The 25,422-nt window shown below is 43.2% G+C and overlaps 1 protein-coding gene across 3 annotated transcripts in view; it reads right to left on the minus strand.

The window, feature by feature from the left end:
• Positions 1-4,212: 4,212 nt before the first annotated feature.
• CTPS2 (CTP synthase 2) overlaps positions 4,213-25,422 on the minus strand; it is a 97,413-nt gene continuing 76,203 nt past the window's right edge. For 2 of the 3 annotated variants that reach the window (XM_011226114.3, XM_019800614.2), the window contains 4 exons: positions 22,130-22,226; positions 17,304-17,448; positions 5,439-5,549; positions 4,213-4,430 (listed from right to left, as the gene is read on the minus strand). In XM_011226114.3, coding sequence (XP_011224416.1) covers positions 5,480-5,549; positions 17,304-17,448; positions 22,130-22,226 — 312 coding nt within the window. In that variant the 3' untranslated portion in view covers positions 4,213-4,430; positions 5,439-5,479. Of the gene's footprint in view, positions 4,431-5,178; positions 5,399-5,438; positions 5,550-17,303; positions 17,449-22,129; positions 22,227-25,422 lie in introns of all 3 variants that reach the window. The other variant, XR_004622355.1, reaches the window with a different exon arrangement.

Consider the following 25,422-nt stretch of genomic DNA (forward strand, 5'->3'; position numbering starts at 1 on the left):
TTGTAGCAGGAAAGCAGCCACAAACAATAGAAAGAAAAAGAAAACAAAAAACAAAAACGTGTGCAGCTGTGCGCCAATGACACTTTACTGACAAAAGTAGGTGGGATTTAGCCTATGGCTATAGTTCGACACCCCCTGCTTTAGCGAGTGCCTCCTTAGAACAATAAAGTGCAATCATGCTTTTTACTTCTTCGTTCTTAAACAGGTTAAAACAGATCTCCCTTCAACCCAAGTTAAAGAGTTATGCTTAGAGGGGCGCCTGGGTAGCGCAGTCGTGATCCCGGCGTTTCGGGATCGAGTCCCACATCAGGCTCCTCCGCTAGGAGCCTGCTTCTTCCTCTCCCACTCCCCTTGCTGTGTTCCCTCTCTCGCTGGCTGTCTCTCTGTCAAATAAATAAATAAAATCTTAAAAAAAAAAAAAAAGAGTTATGCTTAGGAAGGTTGGAACAAAGAGATAATGGAGAACAAAGAGATAATGGAGAGCAAAAGAAAAACAACATCGAGTTTATGGGATAAAACCATGGAGCTGTGATATTCACTCAGAAAAGCAAGTGCTGGGTGGCTCAGTCGGTTAAGTGTCCCACTCTTGGTTTCTGCTCAGGTCATGATCTCAGGGTCCTGGGATCGAGCCCCACAATGGGCTCCCTGCTCAGTGGGGAGTCTGCTTCTCCCTCTCACTGTCCCTCTGTGTTTGCTTGCACTCTCTCTCTCTCTCCCTCTCTCAAATAAATAAATAAAATCTTAAAAAAAAATTACTTCTGAGTCTTCATACTTCTCAAGTTTGACATTTAAACAGTGTATACTTGTGCAGGGGCGCCTGGGTGGTGCAGTTGGCTAAGCCTCCAACTTTTGGTTGCAGCTCAGGTTCTGATTTCAGGGTTGTGAGATCAAGCCCCACAATTGGGTTTTCCTCAGCACAGAGTCCACTTGAGATTCTCTCTCCCTCTCCCTCTGCCCCTCCTGCTCCTGCTCACGCTTTCTCTAAAAATAAATAAATTATGTGTGTGTGTGTATATATATATATATAAATCAGAAATTGATACTCCAGAAATTTAGATAGTTTCAAATAATATTAATCTCTTGCCATTAAATTCTCTACAGAAGTGACCATTATAACAAGTAGCCTCATCATTCTGGCCTGTGGCATGTGATGAGGTTTCTCTAGTTTACAGAAACCCCTGGAGAGGGTGATTCAGCGTGGAAAAGTGTAGTTTCCTGGTAGACAAACACCAGCCCCCAGGTTCTAGGCTTTTATCTTACTCTCAATAGCGAATACTCTCAGCATATTAACTGAAAGCATAGTCTCCCCCAGAGAAAACAAATCAAAGCAATACATCTATTTTCAAAACAATTTCTTGTTCAGGGAAAAGATGGGAAGTTTAAAACTTGACAGTAAGGCTTAAAAACGAACTATGTAATCATACAGCACCACCTGGATTTCCCAGCTTTTCACCAGTATTCTTCTCAGAGGAGAAAGTAGTACCAAGGAAGCTAGCAGGATGGAAAGTGAGCCCCATTCTGGAGAGAGAAAACTGAATGGCATCCATAGATTTGTCACTGTGTTTTAGAGATGTTCATGGACATGAACCTTAAAGACTAAAGCTGGATGGCAAAAAGCAGCTCACCGAGTTCACGCTCTATTTCCATCAAAGCCTGGGATAGAAGATATCCCTGAACTAAAAAACAGATTAATGGGAGAAAAACAAACAGCAGTTTAATAACCTGTATACCTCCTGTACACAAATGGTAAGTTCTCGGTTTTCAGAGCTTTTCCTATGTCTGCTAGTTCTTTAAAATCAGCCTAAACTAATTATTATACCAAAAAGACAAATTTTGGGGGTGTTGGGGAGGAAGACCTTCCTCTGCCCTTCAAGGTCCTTCCAGCTGGACGAAGAATCAAACTGACATGAGACAGATTAACAGGAGAAAATCAAATTTAATAGCATGCTTAAGGGGAATCCACACAGACATGGAAATTCCAAAGACAAGGAGGCAACATGGAAGCTCATAGGAGCTAAGGAGAGGTGGAGGGGTCTGAGGACCCAAAGGGGAGAGAGCTCATTAGCAGGAAGGCGAAAGGAGAGGCTTTGAAAAACAAGGTTGCCCTATTATGCAGATAAGGTTCTTAGATAAAAGGGAGTCTCTGTTAATAGCTTTCTTCCTGGTACAGGCTCTCTCTCCTTTCCAATGTAAAATTAGGCAATTGAAGGGGAGGCAGACAGCTTTTTCTGCATCTGTTAGGTTTTGATTACTTTTAACTCATCTTTATGCCAAAGTGGCCCATCTTGGGGCAACCTGCCCCGGATCCCTACAATGGCAAATTTTGCTCCCCTTCATTTCCCCCAGCACCTGATACCATGTGTGGCTCACGCTGAGGGCTCAAGAAACATTTCTTCAGTGAATGATTTATAATAACTTTCTATGTGCTCATGTCCCATGGCTGCTCCAGTATCCTGAGCAGCCACGCTACTTCCATTAAGCCTTCAATGGATTCCAAGTTCAAGGAGCGTCTCCAAAAGAGAAAAACTTCCTGTAGTAACAACAAAAGGGCTGGTTTATTGTTTTTAAGTGCCCTTCTTCTGGTCCTGTTTACAAGCATCATTAGACCACAGTGAAAGCACTCTGGTATAAATGACTTTAGAAATCATAATCATCACAATCAAAAACTTCCATTTAAGCCAGACTAACCCTTTGTGATGTTAAAGTATGCCCGCAGTGCTTAAATCCCTCTCTGTATGAGGCCCATTCCACTTTTAACCTACCTTGGGGGCTTTTCATTTGGAGCCTCGTGTGATCTCCAAGTTATAATTTTCACAAGTGGAGCCCTAAAGCTCTTTAATATTTTTGTTTACCAAAATTATTCATTTCACTTCTGCCTGTGTTTGGTAGATGAATTTTCTTTTTTTTTTTATTTAAAGATTTTATTTATTTATTTGACACAGAGACAGTCAGTGAGAGAGACAGCCAGTGAGAGAGAAACAAGCAGGAGGAGTGGGAGAGGAAGAAGCAGGCTCCCAGTGGAGGAGCCTGATGTGGGGCTCGATCCCAGAATGCCAGGATCACGTCCTGAGCCGAAGGCAGATGCTTAATGACTGAGCCACCCAGGCACCCCAGTAGATGAATTTCTGCAGTGTCTTAGAAAATAACGCTGTAACACCTTACAGCATTAAGTGAAAAAAGTTAAAAGGCCAAAGACAACCAGCCTCAAAAAAAATTAACTGAACAGTTAAAATATTTAAGGTAGCGTCGGGAATCTCAGATGTGAACAATTGTCCTCTCAAGCGCATTCAACGGGGACATCAGGAAGCATACTGGAGACCGGTGCTCGCGGCACAACGTTGCGAATGTGCCTGATGCCCCTGAACTGTTCACTTTAAAATGGTTAATTCTAGGGGCACCTGGGTGGCTCAGTGGGTTAAGCATCTGCCTTCGGCTCAGGTCATGATCTCAGGGTCCTAGGAGCAAGTCCCACAGCGGGCTCTTTGCTCAGTCGGGAGTCTGCTTCTCCCTCTCCCTCTGATCCTTTCTCCATGCTCTCTCTGTCTCTCTCAAATAAATAAAATCTTTTTAAAAAACAAAAAATAGGGGCGCCTGGGTAACGCAGTTGTTAAGCGTCTGCCTTTGGCTCAGGGCGTGATCCCGGCGTTCCGAGATCGAGTCCCACATCGGGCTCTTCCACTGGGAGCCTGCTTCTCCCTCTCCCACTCCCCCTGCTTGTGTTCCCTCTCTCGCTGGCTGTCTCTCTGTCAAATAAATAAATAAAATCTTTAAAAAAAATAAAAATAAAAATAAAAAATAAAAAGGTTAATTCTAAGAAAATAAAATAAAATAAAAAATAAAATGGTTAATCCTATGTTATGTGAATTCCGCCTCAATGAATATGTATATATATATTTTTATGCCCCCTTACATTCTGCCCGCCTGCGGTGAGCAGGCCACCCCCAGTTACTGCCACCCCCAGTCTTGGACTTGTTTAATTTTATTTTAACTAAAAATAAACAGGGTGACAAAGTGAAAGAAGCTTTGGCCGCACAGAAATCTGTGGTTGAGCTCCAGGTCACAGAACGAGTCCTTTTTGACTCAAAATTCACTGTCACATGTGCCCTGCCACCCCTGTCACACAGCCCAGTGAAGGTTCAGTCACCCGGATCCTTGCCCACTGCTGGGACATCACCATACGGCGGACAAAACACAAACACACTTTCTCCCCCATGAGGTTGCCGGGAAAAGTTTAATCAGCTACAGAAATTTGTGAGAACCAAAGGCCATCTCCGGACTGAAAAAAAAAGTAGCCCTTTGGTTCTGGTTGATCAATTATTAGATCCCCTTCGAGGCTTTACATCCATGTTTAGTGGAAAATAGAGTGATTCTTTAAGAGTGTGGTGATTTCCTCAGATGGTTCTTCATCCCGCCTTCAGTTACTTGAGAGCCTTAAAAAAAAAAGAAGAATATTAAGTATTAGCAACATCGGAAACTGAATAATGTAAGTCTTTCAAGTACCTCCAGCTAGTGTTTGCACCATTTTGGTTTGCTCCTAAAGGTCTCCATGTTTGAGGCAAACCGAAATAGAGAGAGATATGCTTTTCCTGGTGAGCATGAATATCCTACCTCTAAGTGATATGAAGAGAGCTCATACTCCAGCAATTAACTCTTCACACATTTTCCAGAAACTGCTGTCCTGTGAAAAGAGAGCTGCTCATCCACTTCAAGGCCTGCCATAACACTAGAATTATCCCAGGCAGTATCAGCCTCTGAGTTTGAATTTAATAAAGTTATCCAGGCTGCTATCCTCCCTCATAAAGCCTAAAAGAGCCGTGGGGAAAATAAGCTGCCTTCAGAAGCCGAGCCTGTCTCTGGCATCTCCCTACAAAGAAATAAAACACCATTTTATCTTATACGAATCCAAGGAAATCTGCTTTTCCATGAATGACCTAAACCAGGGGTCAGCAAACTGCTTTTGTAAATACAGTTTTATTGGGATACAGCCATGCCCATTCATTTATGGACTGTCTACGCCTGCTTTCCCCCTATAACGGCAAAGTAGAGTAGTTGCAACAGAGACTGCATGGCCCACAAATCCTAAAATGTTTACTATCTGGCCCTTTACAGAACAAGTTTGCTGACTATGACAACTCTAACCACTCCAGCCTCCAGATACACATTTAGAGGTGTACTTACATATTTATTCCTGGCCTCAGGGGCATTCCATTTTCCCCATGCTAACTGCGAGCTTTGTCTGATGCATTCCAGTTTCTCAAAAGCACGATCAGCTGTCAGGTCTGTCCTAACTATGCCGGGGGATGCTCCCTAGGCTAGGCAAATAGGAGCATCCCACGAGCGTAAAATCCTGCAAGGCAAGTCCTATAACGCTCCCTTCTCCAGCAGGACAACAGCTTGTCTGTAAGACAAACGGAGAATACTTGAGGCTTCCATCTTACCTTCTCAGGCAGTCCTGATTATTCCAAGTCCTGTATTAGTTTCAGCTTATTTCCAACTCGGCTATTCTTGGCTCTGAAAAACTGTCATCACTGGCGTCGCTGTATCTATCACTTGACCAAAAGAGGAACCAATTTAGCAAGGTGTAAAAAACCCTGGACAACTATTCTATTTACAATTCCAGACATGTTCCATAATTAATCTCCACTCAGAGAAAATGCTAAGGGATGTTTTACTGCCACTTTCTAGTCACTGCGGAAAGAGGTTAGTCCAACCACACAAGATGATCTTTTGTCAAAGGAGCTGATCATCTGTTTTCATCCTAAATTGGAAGTAACTTATTCAGAAAATTTATAAAAGCATTCAATTGAGATTAAATTTATAATCTCCTGAAGACCACTAATATACACCAGCAGCATGAAAGTTTTCCCTTCCAACGAACATTCTCATACACCCAAGGGTTTGAGAAATAATTTGCACAATTATGCTATTTTCATATTAGAAACTTTATGGGATGCTCCGACTACCTCGAGTCACATGTAGTATTCAAAATAGGACCAATGAGCGACATAGATGCTGCCATGTTGGGCTCCCTCAGAAGTACACCTTCTCCATGACATAGCCCTGCAACTGGAGTTTTGCTTTGAGCCATGGGCTCAGGTTAGGGTTCCTCTTGCTGGTTCCAAATAAATCAGCAAGTAGATCAACTCCACAGGAGTTCTACTGATCTATGGAGATGACATTGCCAGGAAGTAAGTGTTTTATGCCTGACCCATTCCTAGCCTTGACCAACTTTAGGGTGACTTTTAGCAAATAGAAGTGCGAATTCCATAACATGTGAAAATCCACTTTTTTTTCTTTTTTTTAAAGGAGGAAAGGGAACAACAGAAGAAACCCTCTGCTGACAGGTTAGGAAGCAAAGATTTACTCTATTGAGCGAGTATCAATAAATACGTCAACAAAAATGTAAAAGACAACCTCACTCTCCTCCCTGACTTTTCAATAAAATACTGGAAAGGAGGTGGGGGCAGGGCTCGAGAATGGAGAGGAGATAGAAGAGGATTAAGAATGGGCAGAAAAGACAAGATATATTACATAAACATATAAAATCAACAGATCCTCAAAACAATCGAGTAGAAGATACCTCCTACTTAGATTTTAGAGCAGGAAAATCACTTCTGTTACAAAAGGGTTTCCAATAAAGAAAACACAGGAATAACTAAAGAATATATATATTTTTTAAATTGCCCCCAAAAGGTGATATGTTCTTCCTTATCCATGCACTCTCATTACACAAATGTCGAATCCTTCCTGGTTCTGTGGGACAAAAAGGGAATTGGAAGTTGCACTCAACTTCCTCTGGGGGAAGAAATGAAGGTTAAGGTGTTCAGGTGATTCACCCAGCACACAGCTCATGCGAGGTGGGGCCAGCATCCCCATCGTACCGACCCAGGCCACAAGCTCAAGTCTAAGCTGTGCCGCAACGTGCAGACCTTTCTGTTTCTGCTCTCCTTTCTCTCTGATGGCTGGCTGCCCCAAACTCTGACAACACATCAAAACTGCATGGGGCGGGGGGCGCCTGGGTGGCACAGTAGTTAAGTGTCTGCCTCTGGCTCAGGCCATGATCCCAGCATTCTGGGATCGAGCCCCACATCAGGCTCCTCTGCTGGGAGCCAGCTTCTTCCTCCCCCACTCCCCCTGCTTGTGTTCCCTCTCTCGCTGGCTGTCTCTCTCTCTATCAAATAAATAAATAAAATCTTGGGGCGCCTGGGTGGCACGGCGGTTAGGCGTCTGCCTTCGGCTCAGGGCGTGATCCCGGCGTTATGGGATCGAGTCCCACATCGGGCTCCTCTGCTGTGAGCCTGCTTCTTCCTCTCCCACTCCCCCTGCTTGTGTTCCCTCTCTCGCTGGCTGTCTCTATCTCTGTCGAATAAATAAATAAAATCTTTAAAAAAAAAAATCTTAAAAAAAAAAAAACGGCATAGGGAGACTTGGCTTGAGGTCACTCGTTTCTAAGGCAAATGAGCGGGTTCACTGATGTTCTTTCCTAGGTACCAGGGGCCAGAAGTAGGACAATGAAATAAACCACGGCACTCAAGGACAGAATCATTAAAATAGGCATTGCTGCTCAACGTGCTGATTTTAGGGCATCCACGTGCCAGCAAAAAACAAGTGCTAGAAATAAAATGCGGCTCATCACCACACACAGAACAGCAGCGGCTCCTGCACGTTCAATAAAATGTGAGCGCTACTCTGTGCTGCATCTGACTTAGGGGTTCGTTTTAGTTTCACACAGAACAAACTTAAAGAAGGCATGAGATATACTTGTCTGGCTCTATTTTCACTTAATTCGCGACATCTCAGCTCTATCTTAAGACTAACCCATCTTTTTAAATAATCTTCTCTGTATACACACACACACACACACACACACACACGTGGGCGCGCGCACACACACATTTCTCAGTAGGGAAAATTATTAGATATTAAGGTCTTACATGTTAAGCCTCATGAAACGCCACAGAATACAGCCCCATTTTTGTGCATCTTGATCTGCTTGAGGAGGGGACGTTTTAAACCTGCGCTGCTCGGTATGGCAGCCACAAGCCGCCTGACGCTATCTACGCTTGAATCAATTAAAACCGAATGGAATTGAAAATTCCATGTCTCACTCACACCTATTAAGTAAGCTGCAGTTCAAGTGCTCAATATGTTACCAGCTCGCTCAGTTCTTGCCCCCAATGCACCAAAGAATTGGGAACCCGAGACCAGAATGGGGAGATAGAGCTCATTAAGTAGGTAAGTAGAGTACACTTTCAAGAGCGAAAGTGGGTCACTGCTACAGCAAAAGTGGCAATGGCCCCAAGAAGCTCTGGCTGCAGCCTTTTAAGCCTGTTTTCTGCATTCAATTTGGCTTTGACGGATATGTTTGATTGACAGCTGGTGGTTATATCACATTTTGGCTTCTGCGCATGCACTTACTCATGATGCATTCCGTTATAATTGTATTTATTTATGTATTGTATATTTATGAGTTTCTAAGGAGCTTTCACTGTGACCTTAAGCACAAGTTGTGCCTTTTACGCTCATGCTCAGCTCTTGGAAGTCCCCTTGAGGCTTCTGAGCCAGCTCCGTGGCTAGGCCTTTCCTGTTCTGTTAGCCCTTCAGGTAGCTCTGAAGGTGTGGCTGTTGACCGTCAGGGGTGACTCCGAAGGTGTGGCCAGCATCTGCTTTATCTCTCCTCCCTCAAGCTCAACTAACAGCCCAACAAATTGTCATGTGGGGCTGGTGACTGTCATACTGGGCAGTGCAGATTATAGAACATTTCCATCATTGCAGAAAGTTCTATTGGACAGCACTGATTTTAGAACAAATGAATAATGTGAATAATGATTAAAAACAGCAACAACATGGGGCGCCTGGGTGGCTCAGTCCTTAAGCGTCTGCCTTCAGCTCAGGGCGTGAACCCGGACTCCTGGGATCGAGCCCCGCATCGGGCTCCTCCTCTGGGAGCCTGCTTCTTCCTCTCCCACTCCCCCTGCTTGTGTTTCCTTTCTCGCTGGCTGTCTCTCTCTCTCTGTCAAATAAATGAAATCTTTAAAAAAAAAAAAAAAAGAAACAGCAACAACAAACCATAATCACCATGCAATGGTTCTCCTTGTCACTCCTTAAAAAAAATTTTTTTAAGGTCTGGCTATCTACACTTAATTAAAATTGTGGCAAATATCTCTCATGCATGCATGTGCCCCCCAAATAATGGAAGCACTCTTGTAAAGAAAGGTTTAATACATATATATATATTTTTTTTTTAAGTAGGCTCCAAGCCAATGTGGGGCCTGAACCCACAACCCCAAGGTCAAGAGTCACATGCTCTACGGACTGAGCCTGCCAGATGCCCCCTATATTATTTTTTACAAGACAAAATCAAAATCACCAGCAGTGACTCATGGGAATTTCTACCCTTACAACACTAGCTTGACTTAGGAGATTTGACTGCAACAATCGAGGTGTGGTTCTTTGACAAACAAAAGGTTTGTCATAGTCCTCTGTTTGTCAGAGATTCCTGGTTCCTAGTAAATTCCCAATATAAGAAAACGTATATTCCAAGGCCCTAGGACAAGATACAGTAATGCCTCATATATCACTTTTTACGTCACCCCAGGTGCAGCCATTAAACCACTTCTTCTCCATTAACAGAAAGAGGTGGTTGGAATTTAAAAAAATTTTGATGGCCGACTTAGGGTTCCCAGCATGCACGAGTTCCCACAATACTTCATATCAAAATCCGTTTCATGTGGAAAAAGCATGTTTTAAAACAGGTTGCCGTGCACATAGTTTTCTCCAAAGCATTGTTACTGCTATACTTACTTCCTTTTCAAAGAGCCCCTGGAAGCCATAAAATGTAAGAGCAATGGAATAAAAACTTAGTATGCTTTGATGAGTTTTGCAGTGAATAGTAAATGGTAGAATATGACCCCAGCAGGGCATTAAAAGCACAGTAGTCTCTATCACTATTAACTCCATTCCTGGCTGGCACCATATCATCAGCACTGCAGTGAACCACCATCAATAAAGAGCACCTTTTAATCAACATTTAATCCCTAAGGGAAGGTGTACTCAAATGTGATTTATTAGCAGCACTTTACCAAAAAAAGTCTCAAGGTATAGAGTTGGTGACAAACAATGGGGGCGGAGGGGGCGGTGCTGTTTTAAAAGGTGTTTTAAAAACTGTCAAAAAAGAATCTTTTTTTTTTCCAGTTCGCTTCTGCTTGAAATGTAACAAAGGGGAAAAAGCAGTATTTTTACTTACCCAGTAAGTAGCAAACCCAGAAATCAAATCCATAATACCTGCTCTACTCGTTCACACTGTCCCCAAAGAAACAAGCTATTTGCACCTGTCAGGGAGCAAGAATTTCCTGTCCCCTTTAAGGTATTCCTAGCTGGACTAAGAATCAAAGTGACGTGAGACAGATTAACAGAAGAAAATTGGAGGGACAAAAGTTTCTCTTGAGCCCGCAGGGTCTTGATTGCCTTCAGCTCAAAACAGTTCACGTGCCAAAGTGGCCTACTTTGAGGACACCTGTCCTAAACCCCTTCAAACTTGAAATAATCTTTATGCCAAACTGGCCCATCTTGGGGTGGCCAGCCCTCGGCCCCTAGACACCATATATTGAATGGCCCTTGGCAAAGGCAACATCAACCATGCGGCCCACAGGTTAAAAAAAAAATATATAGGCAAGGTGACTCCAAGTTTAAAATAGTGCTGGAAAATGCACAGCGGATTCATGCAGCGGGAAAAGAGTATCTTATCCTCTTAGTCAAAGAGAAAGAGGTACTCAAGGGGGGATAAGTATGCCTTAGAGGGAGAAACGCACGCTCCACAATCAATAGAGAGGCCACGCCCACCTCCCATGCCCACTGTCAGGAAGCAGCATCCTAACAGGATACAGATTGGCATTCACCTCTCACGAAGCAGTTCAGGAATGTACACCAAGGGCCACGAAAGTGGTGTGAGCTGAGGCAAAGGCATTAAAAGCTTCTAGGGAGATCAAGGGACTACAAGCTGTTCCCTACAGATTTGCGTGCATTTTATTCTCCAAGTCAAGGGAAGCCACTGAGAGTTTTAAACTCCAAAATAATGTAGGAACATGGATTGAGAAGAGGAAAGCTGGAGGCATAGAGCCCAGGTAGGAAGCTTTGTGGTAGGCAGGAAATGAAGAAGACCAGAACTAAAGTAAAATTAATAATAATAATTCCCATTTAGGGGCACCTAGCTGGCTTAGTCGGTACAGTGTGTGACCCTTGATCTCGGGGTTGTGAGTTCAGGCCTCACGTTATGTGTAGAGCTTACTATAAAAAATAATAATAATTTCCATGTAATCTCTCACCATAGACAGACACTGTGCTAAGTGCTTTACATTTACTATGAAACTTAATCTTCATTAAGTGGGTACCATGTCAAAGGGGTACCATTACCATGCCCCTTTTATAAAGAAACAGATGCAGAGAAGAGCGAGGTCACAGAACAGTGATTATAAACATGAAATAAGTCCTATATGGATATAAAGATTGGAAGGAAACATTCAAAAATGAGCACAGTGTGTTAGGCTGGTGGGTTTATGGGTCCTTTTTTTCTATTTTCAAAATTTTCTGTCATGCTACATCTAGAAGTCAATAGAAAACAAAATCTTCCCAAGCTGGAAGCCAGTGTGTCACTTAGAAGGAAACCCAGAAGAGAGTCACGGAAGAGAGACTAGAGACAATGGTGAATGCAAATGGGTGCTTTCTCCCCGACCTGCCAGGATTCACAGGTTCAAATGGAGAGAGAAAGATAAGCATGAAGGAGCAAATGCAGTCAGATCCTAGGAGCACAAGGTATCAGGAAATGGAAAGACCTGGCTCTGGCCGTGAACTTCCTTTAAGGGCCCTTTGATTATACAGTAGTTTCAACTTTTGAGTTTGGTCTGAAAAAGTCAAGCAAATATAGGGACTCACTGAGTAATTTCCCTCCTGTTGTTTCTGTACCAGACCACTTCCTGTTTTGCCAAAGACGACGATTTCTCTGCACAAAAGGTAGGATATGTTGGGTGGAGGCATGGAATCCAGGATCCCAAAACCTAGAATACAATGCTGCTCAAATGTCTTAAGATTCTGGTTTTATACTTTAAGGGCATGTTACCTCCAAGAGCTGCGTGTCTGTGAACTGCTGACTGCGCTCCATCTAAGTTCTTGCTTTCCAACATGGAACGAACCCTGTGTAAGCATGAGAGTTTTACTCTGACCTGACACACGGGCGTGATAAATGGCAGCATCATTCAAATTGGAAGCGGTTTCTCAACTTGGTATGTAGTGAGTGAGCCTAAGACCCCTGAAGGGCAGCCCCAGAGATCCACATGCTGGAAAATAACCTCTGAACCACTTTAGACTTCGATCCCTCTTCTATTTCCAGTTGCTTAAAAATGCAATTCGGAACAGAGATGATATGCTTTCTTTCTAGATACTAAAGAACTCCCAATTACAAGCACCTTTGTATAGTCTATTTAGTATAAGGCCCCTAAAATTGTCTTCATATACATGAAACAGTCTGGTCCTATTACATGATATGCCAGCAAAACCAGTCAAATGTGTGGTCACCTTTTGTACACAGGACAGATTATGTTTAGACAACAGAGGAGAGATCTCAGCAGGGATTTACAATAATTTCCCATTGGATTTGTTTTTTCTAAAACTGGCTTATTAGACTTGTGCAAAAAAGGAGTTAACACAGCAGGCGTGAGGCTACTATCATTAGAAGGGCTTGCTTGCAGGGCGGCGGCGGTGGGGGGGCAGGGGGGGACGACTCCAGAACTTGGCTTTCAGAATGTGTTCTCCGTTACTAACTGATAAGGTCATTTCACTGGGTGTAGGCTGATGTGATTTATGGTGAATGCTTGCTTTCCTTCTGAGAGTCTGGAATTTGAGTGGTTGCTAGGTAGAGAATGCCTATGTAACCAGCCCCAGTAGAAACCCTAAACTCCGGGTCTCAAATGGGCTCCTCGGGGCACAAACATCACACGTATGTTGCTGCATGTTCACTGCCAAAGGGAAGGTGAGCTCTGTGTGACCTCTCATGGAAGGGAGGGGGCATAGGAAACCTGCAAATAGGTTTCTCCACACCCCACTTACAACTGTTTCTCTTACTGAGCCAGCTATGTATGCTTCCTCTGTCACCGAAGTGAGTTTTAACCATGAGTACAACCATATTCTGATTTCCTTCTAGTGAATCATCAAATGTGTGGGTCGTCCTGGGGGGATACCCAAAACAAAGCCTTTCAGTTTGATTTTGCATGTACTTTTGAGAAGCTTATAAAAACCTAAAAAATACTATCCTAAAACTGGTATGTCTCTTGAACAGAACACTACAAGTCAAAAACCAGGTTGAATTGGTCCTCATAACTGCTGCCACTCTACAGAAAGCAGAGTAGCCACGAATTCAGCTCACCAGCTCTAGATCCCCAAGCAATATTCTCACCGCAACCTCCCAGGCACTAAAAGATAACTGTCCTCCACAGGGCAGAACGCAGAGGTTATAGTTCAGGTGTACTCGCTCAAAGCCAAAGATTTTTATAGTCTGGGCTTTAAAGATGTCAGCTGCACATGTGCTATATAATTACATACCGTCAGCCAATTTCTGGGAAAGGAAGTCATTATGCTGGTGTTCATATTCCTTGTTACATTTGTTTATGGTTGTTTGACAGAAATACAGTACCAACTCGGCTCACATTAGAGCCTGGCCATCAAAGCAGTCGTTTGCTTTTCATCATTCCCTAACGCCACGGAGCCGGGCAGAGAGGAGTTGAAGTGCGAGGTTCCTCTGGAATCTGGGTGTCTGTCACTGTGTTAACTCATGGTCACCGATCTTAATTGGAAAACCCCCCGCAAGGTATCAAAATTAGACTAGACTATATCCATCCTCCGCTGCTACCTATAGTTATTACTTTTGTGGGTACTAACCAACCCCGTGCACTAGGGAGCCAGGGAGATCAAGATAAATAAGGTGCCGGCTGCCCTTAGGAAATGCACCGGTTTATGGCTGATACGGGAATTCTCTGACTACCACCGAAGCCTGCTAGTTGGCTGTAATTCCAATACTAGCATCAGAATTATATTAAGAAGTCTTGCCTTCTCCTCGAGACATACCGAGTCTTGCTCCAGAGTCGCTAGCAAGCAACCATTTTCCTCCGAAACTGCTGGCAAGCTTTACCCAGAAACCACCATTCCCGCACCCCCCACCCCCAGCCCAGGGAAGCAGCGGGCCATCTAACGCACAGGTGGGCTGTCCACACAAATTAGAGAACACTCGTGCTTAGCCGTTGCTTACAAACAGCCAGACAGTTTGGCGTGAATTATTTCTCCTAGCCATCTAACTTCCTCCACTGTCACCCTCCTCTTACATGGGAGCACCTGAAACAATGGAGACTATAAAGTGGCTGAAAAGGGTCACAGCACACGTGCGACGTGGGACCACACTGGCATTTGCAATCTGCTGCGTAAGCCGTGCAGTGTCAGAACACGGGAGGCTCTCTTCACATGCAACCTCGTGCAGAACCACGCCATGTGGGCCTGGTACAGTGCAGCTGCTCCGCCAAAGCAGGGGAGAGCCTGCGGCCCCCGTGGCCTGCTTCTCATCGCAGCCCAGACTGCGGCTCCGCAGGGCACAGGAAAACCAGTGCACTGGTTCAAGGGTGCAAGAAGTCATCATTCATTCAGTAAGACACCCGACATGGAAATATGTAGAGCTGTTCTCATTTGAAAACATGGGTACAAGAAATGAGAGACAGCTGTGAGCTTCTCCTAGCAAGTAATGTCCCAAATAAGCAGGCTTGTGTAACACAAGCACACACACACACACCACACACCGATCCTGGCAGCTCTCGACTGCAACATCACGAGGGTTATTTGCTAGGATGAGGGTCCGCAAAGGTAATCTTCTAAATGACGTATCCGATCACTGGGCTAATAACCCTTCCTAACCCCTCTGTGATTCTGGCTAGTTTTGTCTACTTTTAAAGTTATTGCATCCAATATTCTTGCATGAAAAGAAGTAAAGATATAAATTTTCCCCAAACTAATATTTAAATGTAAAGAAATTTGAATGAAAATCCCCAAGGGAGTGTGCCTGGGTGGCTCAGTCGGTTAAGCGTCTGCCTTCAGCTCAGGTCATGATCCCAGGGTCCTGGGAACGAATCCCATGTCCGGCTCCCTGCTCATGAGGGAGCCTGCTTCTCTCTCTGCCCCTCCACCCCCTGATCCCCACTTGTTCTCCCTCCCTCTCTTTCTTGCAAAAATAAATAAATAAAAATATTTTTAAAGGTGCGCCTGGGTGGCTCAGTCATTAAGTGTCTGCCCTCGGCTCAGGGCGTGATCCTGGCGTTATGGGATCGAGCCCCCGCATCAGGCTCCTCTGCTATGAGCCTGCTTCTTCCTCTCCCACTCCCCCTGCTTGTGTTCCCTCTCTCACTGTCTGTCTCTATCTCTGTCAAATAAATAAATAAAATCTTTAAAAAAAAATACTTTTAAAAAAATCCCTTAGGAGGGATTTGAACATAATTTAAAAAATCGTTGTATAATTCATCTGGAAGAATAGCAAAATATATTTTTTAAAAAGTTAAATAATAATGGATGTAGGGTAGATAAGGGCTTGATTTACAGCAATACTATGATAATGAAAAGAGTGGTAAGGGTTCAGAAATAAGAGAGGAAACCATCAGTGGAACAAAACAGAAATCCTTACAACAAATCTGAACTACTCAACTTACTAACCATGGAGGTGGGGGGGGGTGCAGATCCTACCTTACACACCACGCCAATTATCAAGTACATGTAGGTTACAGGTTTAAACTATAAAACTGAAACCATAAGAGTGCTAATGGAAAACAAATGGGCTATTTTTTATATAATATTTTTGATAGGGAAAGAAAGATTTTAGGCATGATACTAAAGGCAGAATCCATAAAAGTTAAAGATCTGACCACATAAACTTTAAAAATACATAAATAGGGGCACCTGGCTGGCTCAACCGGTGGCGAGTGCAACTCTTGACCTCAGGGTTGTGAGTTTGAGCCCCAGATTAGGTATAGAGATTACTGAAAAATAAAATCTTTTTTTTTTTTTAAAGATTTTATTTATTTATTCGACAGAGATAGAGACAGCTAGTGAGAGAGGGAACACAAGCAGGGGGAGTGGGAGAGGAAGAAGCAGGCTCATAGCGGAGGAGCCTGATGTGGGGCTCGATCCCACAACGCCGGGATCACGCCCTGAGCCAAAGGCAGATGCTTAACCGCTGTGCCACCCAGGCGCCCCTGAAAAATAAAATCTTAAAAAAAAAAACAACTATAAATAAAGACTATATAAAGACTATATAAAGTACTTCTTTAAAACTCTATAGGGAAGGGGCGCCTGCGTGGTTCAGTCGTTAAGTGTCTGCCTTCAGCTCAGGGCATGATCCCGGTGCTCCGGGATCGAGCCCCACATCAGGCTCCTCCACTGGAAGGCTGCTTCTTCCTCTCCCACTCCCCCTGCTTGTGTTCCCTCTCTCCCTGGCTGTCTCTCTCTGTCAAATAAATAAATAAAATCTTTAAAAAAATAAATAAATAAAAATAAATAGGGAAATAAATAAATAGGGAAAATGGGAACTATCATTAACAACTTAAAAGACAAACCCACTTTGAAAAATTATTTGCAACCCAACAAAGGATTATTAATGTCCTTTCTATATAAAGAGCTTACTAATCAGTAAGAAAAAGGATACAATAGCAAAAGGAAAAATAGAGCAGAGGCTATGAACAGGCTAGTCCTAAAAAAGTAAATAAACATATAAAATATTTATTAATCACAGAGTCAACAAAAGCAAATCCCATTTTACACTTATCAAAATGACAGAAACTTCTAAAATATAGCCAGCATCAGCATGACTCAGAAAGCTGACATGTTACTGCCATAGATGTGAAGAGATCATTTTCTTTTTTTTTTTTTTAAGATTTTATTTATTTATTCGACAGAGAGACAGCCAGCGAGAGAGGGAACAGAAGCAGGGGGGAGTGGGAGAGGAAGAAGCAGGCCTCATAGTGGAAGAGCCTGATGTGGGGCTCAATCCCATAACGCCGGGATCACGCCCTGAGCCGAAGGCAGACACTTAACCACTGTGCCACCCAGGCGCCCCTGAAGAGATCATTTTCATTCGGAGAAAACAAATCAGGATCGTTAAGAAAGAAAAAAATTACTCTTCACTTTTAAAAAGTCCTGTAATGATACTAAATTTCACGAGAACCCTAAAACGTTGATATAAGCGCAGCTTGGGTTGGTACTGAGAGCAGTGAGCTGGTTACCTCGAAGACAGCTTGCATCCCTGTTGCAAGTAGGCATGCAGGCTCCCGGTTGCAGCAAGTAATAGGCCCAGGTACGGAGGGGAAGGCTTCATCGGCCTAGAAGAAAACTCAGGATGGAATTGGACACCAACAAAATAGGGGTGATCTGAAATGAAAATAATCATGATGTGACTGAACCAGACAAACACGAGAGCTGCTTTAAAGGTCTTATCTTTGAATAAGAAAACACATCAAATGGTGAGACAATTAACCTGTTACCATCACTGACAGCTACTCTCACGAATCATCTTCACGGCAGAATTTCAAACGGCAAAACACATCTTGCTTAATAAGCGATCTGGCCTTTTATCTGTGCAAGATGTTAGAGGGAGCAAAATTAAGCAACATTTTTGAATGGCAAGATGCATTTTGTTTTGCCCAAAGGCTGCCTGCTTTTCGAAGGCCCTTCCTAGACGTATGTTGGCTCCATTCCCAAGGTATCCCTCACACTAGAGGCTAGCCATAGGGCATTCTGTCTCTTAGCTGGCCTCTGGCCATTTCCTACAAGGTCGTTTCTGTTCCCAAGGGAAAAGCTTTAGGTTGGATATTAATCAGAGGTGGCACCACGAAACTCTACTGGCACCCCTATTTCGGCCTCTGCCAAATTATCGCTTGTAAGGGAGAGTCTCAGAGTGATAAAGGGATGGCCTTTCAACATGTTAATGGTGGTTATGGTTCCAGGTGGTAAGAGGTCCAGATGCTTTTATTTTCTTCCATATACTTATTCCTACTGTGTGAAACTTTTCCAGGAGCCTATGTTATTTTACATTATCAGGAGGGAAATTAAGCAATTTTAAAATTGAGGGTTGCAAAAAGCTCCTACAGGAGCAATTCAAGTTCTCCTACATGGAATAGGAACAGAAAAGTAGCTTTACCCAGCTACTTTTAAACACACAAATCCCCTTTTGAATTGGAAAACATTTAATGCGCAACATTTCCAAAACTGGGTAGAAATTTTTACAGGAGTGCAAATTCCTTCCCCCAATCAGAACTCTCAAAAACTATGTTCTTTTCCCCCCCAGATTAGAAGCAACTTCTGATTAGAAATCAGGCAACTGTCTAATCCCATAATTACTATAGTACAGAGCACAGTTGGCGCTGTATTTCCTTCTTTAAAAATCATTTTGGGGCGCCTGGGTGGCACAGCGGTTAAGCGTCTGCCTTCGGCTCAGGGCGTGATCCCGGCGTTATGGGATCGAGCCCCACATCAGGCTCTTCTGCTATGAGCCTGCTTCTTCCTCTCCCACTCCCCCTGCTTGTGTTCCCTCTCTCGCTGGCTGTCTCTATCTCTGTCGAATAAATAAATAAAATCTTTAAAAAAATAAAAAATAAAAAAATTAAAAAAAAATAAAATAAAAATCATTTTAATTGCTATGTATATCAAACCGAAGATCACAGACTATAAGTTTTACAGGGGGGAGTAAATACAACTTAAAGCTTTCAATAAGATGCTTTATCAAATGATCTAAAAATCTAGTATGGAATTCAAAATCACAAATCCCCATCACTTACCACTGGAGACCAAAGCTCCTACTACAATAGTAAGGAAATGATGACTGAACAGAAATGTCCACTCTTGTAAGGTTATCATTGAAAGCTTTGTTATACAAAATGGTAGCTCTTAGCCACATGTGGCTATTTAAATTCATTCAACTAAATTGAGCACATATCAAGTGTTCAATAGCCACACATGGCCAGTGGCTACCATATTGAACAGGGCAGAATAATCCATCATTGCAGCAAGTTTCACTGGACAGCTCTGAGTCCAGAAAAATCCAGTGTAGAAATCCTGTACATCACATCTATCAAGAAGCCTCCTTGAATGAGAGGGACACTCAGGTATGAAAGCTTGGTGAGAAGAATGCCACCTTCTCCCGTCAATGTGTCCCCTCAAGAAAAGAAGAAAAGAAATCATCCGCTCTTAGAAAAGAAATGAAGCAATGTAGCTTTAAATTTAAGATGCAATGAATCCTACAGCACAGCATCTAGGGATGTCTTTGAAAGACAGAGACAGTAATTGTGCTTTTGTACAACTGCAGACAGAAGCTACCCAATGAATCGTGTCATGGCCAGGGGCAAAATATTTGAATGAGTGGCCCACTGTTCTGAATCACTTTCTCCAAGAAAATCCCCTATGCCAATATGAGGAAAGAAATGAAAAAGTTTTTATTTTGATGGTGTTCTATCAGTCAGATAAAGTATCTTTTAAATAATGCTCTTAATTGCTTTCAATCACATTCCGACATTATATTAATCTCAAACTTTGTTGTTCCTTTTAGAACTCCTTTAGGAAACGTAGAGATTCACGGAAATGTTCCTAAGGGGTAGCTGAGATCAGAATCTTCTGGGGAATTTTCTTTAATAAAACGAATTTCCTTGCAATTGGCTTTTTAAAAAAAATGGCAAGATTTTACAGCGTCTCTCATTTCCTTTCCAACACACATGAAATTTGCAAGTGTCAATGGGAATCTAAATCCCTGCGATAAAAGAGGCATCTAAGTATTTGCTCACAATAATGACAGCCAGGAGACTTAAAAGAAAGTAAGTACTTGAATGAAGTAAACAAACAGTAATCTGCTTAAGAAATTCTCTGCCCTCTCACACGCCAGAAAGATTTAAGAGACTTCAACCCCGACCAGTGATCCACACTATAAAAATTCTAAATGATGGGCATTTCCACCAGAAAGACTACAGGAAATACATCCTCAGGTTCTAATTGAAAACTCCAGGCACGGACTGATAATCTTAGCTGGCATGTCCAGTGCAAACAAGAGGAACAGTGACATCTACCAAGGTGGTGGCAGGACCTGGTTTGGCTCCAGCCCCACCTGTGATGAGCTGGACATCTCTGTAAAGTGGGAATGACATCGCCTGTCTTGTAAGTTACATAAGGCACGCAGAGTCCCTAGCAAGGGGTCTAGGGAGAAGCATCTAGTGAGTGTGCAACCAGTGTCCACTGCTTTCCTTCTTTGAGGGTCCAGGTAACATGTCCCTGCATTCAGAGTAGCCCTCGCCAACTTCAATTCTGCTCCCTGCTCAGGACTCCTGAAGTACCTGAACGGATTCAAGACAGAAAAGGAAAGGACAGAGAAAAGGCATTTGAAGTAGAGAATGGTGATGTGGACCAAGACGGTAAAAGAAGTAGGAAATTCGGAAGAGTAAGTCCAGAATAGCTGTGGCCTAAAGAAGATAGGTTGAGAAGGTAGCTTCTAGGAAATCATGTTACCATTTTTACAGTATCCTGTACAAAAGAAGCATTTGATAAATGAGTGTGGTTTATCCACCGAATTCGGGTCACATGCACCGCACACTCAGCCCTGTCCTCGATAGGAGGTGCTGCAGAGGGGAGAGCCTGGAGGCAGGAAGGAGCTTTAGGAGGACTCTGGGTCAGAGTCACCACGCTCTGGGGATGAAGGTGAGAGGGACGGGAATGCAATCCCAACTCGATCTTTCTAGAGACAGAATCTACAGGACTTGACAACTGATTACAAGCTGGGCGTATAAAGGGGAAGAACAACTAGTAAGTCCAATTTTAAGCCTGATGGTCTAGGACAGTGGTTCCCACCCAGGGAATGTGCCCCTCAGGGACATTTGGCAATGTCTGGAGATGGTTTGTGGTGTTGCAACTTTCGGAGGTGGGGACAATGCTACTGGCATCTGGTAGGTAAAGTCAGGATGCTGCCAAGCATACACTGCACAGGCCCGCCCCCACCACAGAGACCGATCCCCCCCAGCGCCAACGGTGGCGAGCGCAAGAAGCCCTGAACAAGGAGATTGAGGATGACTTCGCAGAAATAGTCAGGAGGAACAACTAGTTTGGAAAGCATGTAAACTTCGTTTTAAATACGTTGAGCTGGAAGTGCTAGGAGAACATCCAGATAGACAACCAGGTCAAGCAGGCACCTGAACACGTTAGTTCAAGTCAGTTCAATGTGTGGGTCTACATCAGGGTTGGCAAACACTTCTGTAAAGGGCCAGGTAGTAAGTAATGTTAGAGAAAGAGCTGGGATCAGTAGTAAGCATGCCTTACTCTGTATTTGCAGTTCTGAATGAGAATAGTGTCCTCAGTCTCATCAATAATGGTGTATGGTTTGTGCCTGGGCTCTTGAGGGTGTCCCAGCCCCCACACGCAAACAACTTCTTCAGCAGTCTTCCTGGACAGAAGTTCCTATCCCTTTGTGGCGTGTTTGGTCTCACTAAGAACTTCTGCGGGTGCAGGGACTAGTGTTCTAAAGTTGAACGACTGGACCACACTTGACCAGGGAGCATAGTGGGATGGAAAGGCAGACTCCAGGTAGAATGAGGGGCCAGGCCCCACACACAATAGACGTCAAAACCAGTCACAAGTAATGAGGAGGGCACTGGGCCATTCTTCTTCAAAAGAGGGAGAAAGCAGAATGCTATTCAACAGTGGGCCACCTGCCTTTCCCGGAGCAATTAACCTAGAGGCTAGCAACAGGAGAAGCCCCAGAAAGGGGGCAGGGACGGCGAGGAAGCATACTACTAGTAGAACTGTTAGACTGGGAACAGTGTACCATTTTCTGGTAGATTCAGACTAGTGGGCCCCAAATGATTAGGATTATAAGTGGTCTGTTTTTCTCATGTACTTTATATTTAGTCATATTATTTCTATTTAGTTGCATGTTTATTTCAAGAGAGGAAAAGAAGGAGAGCAAACGAGTCTCAAGTTATGGCTTCACATATAACGACAAATTATATCTTTATACATAACAACAAAAAGACATTAGGTTACCATGAAAACTTTCAAAACCAAAGAGCCCACTTACTTGCCAGTTCAATGATTTCCATCCTCTCTCCATCAACATCCTGACCTACAAAACGTAAGTCATTCTTCTCCAACTGACTGATCAGGCTTGGGTTCACCTGGAAAAACAAGAAATTAAGCGCCTCCGGGCAGCAGAGCCATACAGACAGCAACTTATGAAAATGTCCTCCATCAGATGGGTGGGTTTTCCATTTCAGTGATGCTCTTAACTAGTAGTTAATTTCTATACCCCACCTCCAAAGCCTATTTTTAAACTCATGATGAACCTGAGAAAAAGTCTAATCACAGCCCCTAAACCTGAGAGGCCCACCTTCTGTTGCTCAAAGATGAGATTCAAAAAGTAGGACTGTGACACAGATATTCCGACTTGGAACCTTGAGATTAGCTATTTATAGCCATCACCATATTTGCTTCTTCCCTTGAGTTATGTGTAATTAACTGTTTCTCCCCAAATCACAAATCTGCTTGAGGATTGAAACTATCTTATTTCCCTTGTGACTAAGCCCAATGCATTCTTCCCATATAGTTACATAAAAGCTCTAAGGATTAGAAGCTTGAAGCAATCTTTCTGCTAGAATATTGGTTATAGACGACAACTCGACGGCCTGGTGCACAGCCTCTTCCCTCATTCATCGCATCTGTCCTTTCCCGAACTTCCCAGCCTCTTCTTCACAGAAAGCACTAACTCATCTAAAATCAAAGTGGGGTTCCATCTGTCCTCCTCAATCTTAACTCCATACGTTTTTATTTTATTTTTTAACATTAGGCCAGTTCTCAAATTTGTAATTATTTTTCCCTTTTTTTAACAGCTTTATTGAACTATAATTCACATACCATACAATTGACCCACTAAAAGTGTACAACTCACAGAGGATTTCAGCCATCACCACAATCAATCCAAGAATAGGCCCTACCCCCTCTAACTATCATCCCCTAATGCCCTCATCACCTCCCCACCAGCCCTAGGCAACCACTAATCTACATTCTATCTCTTTAGATTTGTCTGTTCTGGGCATTTCATGTTAATGGATCCATACAGTGTGTAGTCTTTTGTGACTGGCTTCTTTCACTAAGCATCCTGTGTTTTAGGTTCGTGTCTATAGTAGCATGTATCAATATTTCATTTCCTTTTATTATCAAATAATTCCATCATATGGATAGATCATATTTCATTTACCCATTCCTCAGTTGATGGACATTTAGGGTGTTTCTACTTTTNTTTTTTTCTTTTTTTTTTTTTTTTTTTTTACATATTATGGATAACGCTTGCTTTGACCATTTGTATACAATTTGTTGTGTGCGTGCACTTTTCATTTCTCTTAGGTTATATATGTAAGGATGGAATTATCGGGTCATATGATAACTCTGTGTTTAACTTTTTGAGGAACAGCCAGATGTTTTTCCAAAGTGGCCACACCATTTTACATTCCTACCAACAGTGTGTCCTCACCAACACTTGTTATTATGTGTCTTTTTTTTTTAAGATTTTATTTATTTAACAGAGAGAGAGAGAGCACAAGCAGGGAGAGCAGCAGGCAGAGGGAGAAGCAGACTCCCCACTGAGCAGGGAGTCCAACGTGGGGCTCCATCCCAGAACCCTGGGATCATGACCTGAGCCGAAGGCAGACACTTAACTGAGCCACCCAGGTGCCCCTATTACCTGTCTTTTGTTTGCAGCCATTCTAGTGGGTATGAGGTGGTATCACTTTGTGGTTTTGTTTTTTGTTTTGTTTTGTTTCGTTTTTAAAGATTTTATTTATTTATGTGACAGAGAGACAGCCAGCGAGAGAGGGAACACAGCAGGGGAGTGGGAGAGGAAGAAGCAGGCTCCCAGCGGAGGAGCCCGATGTGGGACTCGATCCCGGAACTCCGGGATCACGCCCTGAGCCGAAGGCAGACGCTTAACGACTGAGCTACCCAGGCTCCCCCACTTTGTGGTTTTGATTTGCATTTCCCTGAAGACAAATGATGTTGAACAGCTTTTCATTTGCTTATTGGCCATTTGTATATCTTTTTTGGAGAGATGTCTTTTCAGAATCTTTGCCATTATTTAATATTCAGTTGTAAGAATTCTTTATATATTCTAGATAGAAGTACCTTGTTTGATATCTGATTTCATCTGTACTTATTTTATCTGTTATCTTATTTTTTGTCCTATCCATTAGAATGTAAGCTCCCTGACAGGAGAGAGACTGTGTGTGTTTTCCCCTTCCATCTCCAGTACATATCAGATACAAAGTAAGTATGAAGGAATGGATGGCCAGTTCCCAATGGAAAGAGGACCAAAAATGGCCTATACTCAGCAAATTGTCCTCTAATTGTAGTGACACTGCTGGTAGCCTACCCAACATTGATTTGCATTGGTCCTCCCTCCAAACAGAACCCTGGACTTTTGCCGGCATCTACGTCACCCCCACAGGACCCATGGAACTCCATCTCCCCCATTCTAGAAGTTGGCCCTGACTAGTCTAAGCCAAACATGATGAACCTATCCCTGTTGGCTGATGAATGATGCAAGAACCCAGGTTTAACCCTGGTTTAGCTTTGCCCTTGCGGTGATTAGTAGTTCATCGCAGGTGGGCAGGTAATCTATACTGATCCAATCAGACTGAAGAAAAACTTCCATGTCTAAGAGAGATGCATGTTGCCTCAGCTGCTGCTGGTAACCGTCTCGCAACTAGGGGGGAGACCAGCCTAAGGGTGAGGCAAACACACAGAAAAAGGTAAGGCCAGGAGAATCCCAGAAATAGTAGAAGCCCTGATCATACCATGCCTGGAGCCTACCCAGCCTTTGAACTACCTATTATCTGATATAACAGATTTCCTTATTGTTGAGGCTGGTTTGAGTGAATAGTGAGCAGGGATTTTGATTCTTCCTAACCAAAAGCATCATCATTGATAATTCAATAATCCTGATATAGACAGTCTGCATTTTGAGGAACCTATGCTTCTCATGTGACAATCTCAACGATGACTCTTATTAATCATGTGACACTAAGCCTCATGCTCAATGTAGACTTCTGAAGAGGTTCCCAAATGAAGAATCCATTATGTGATAGTCAGAGATGCACCCCTATCCCGAGAGGCATATGATTCAAAAGATGTAAGTTCCCTTTCCCCAAACCCGCCAAAATAAAGGGCAGGGGTTAAGGATAAGGATGATGCCCTTATCTTGGTCCAGGAGACAACAGTTAGGGTAATCTAGAACCCTGATGTGTCCTGTGTACAGATATGTAAAGATTTTGCCTTTGAAAAGCCAAGAAGGACAGAGTGTCCCCAACCCGATTCACCTCC

The sequence above is a fragment of the Ailuropoda melanoleuca genome, chromosome X (genome assembly GCF_002007445.2).
Source record: "Ailuropoda melanoleuca isolate Jingjing chromosome X, ASM200744v2, whole genome shotgun sequence".
In the NCBI taxonomy this organism is placed as follows: Eukaryota; Metazoa; Chordata; class Mammalia; order Carnivora; family Ursidae; genus Ailuropoda; species Ailuropoda melanoleuca.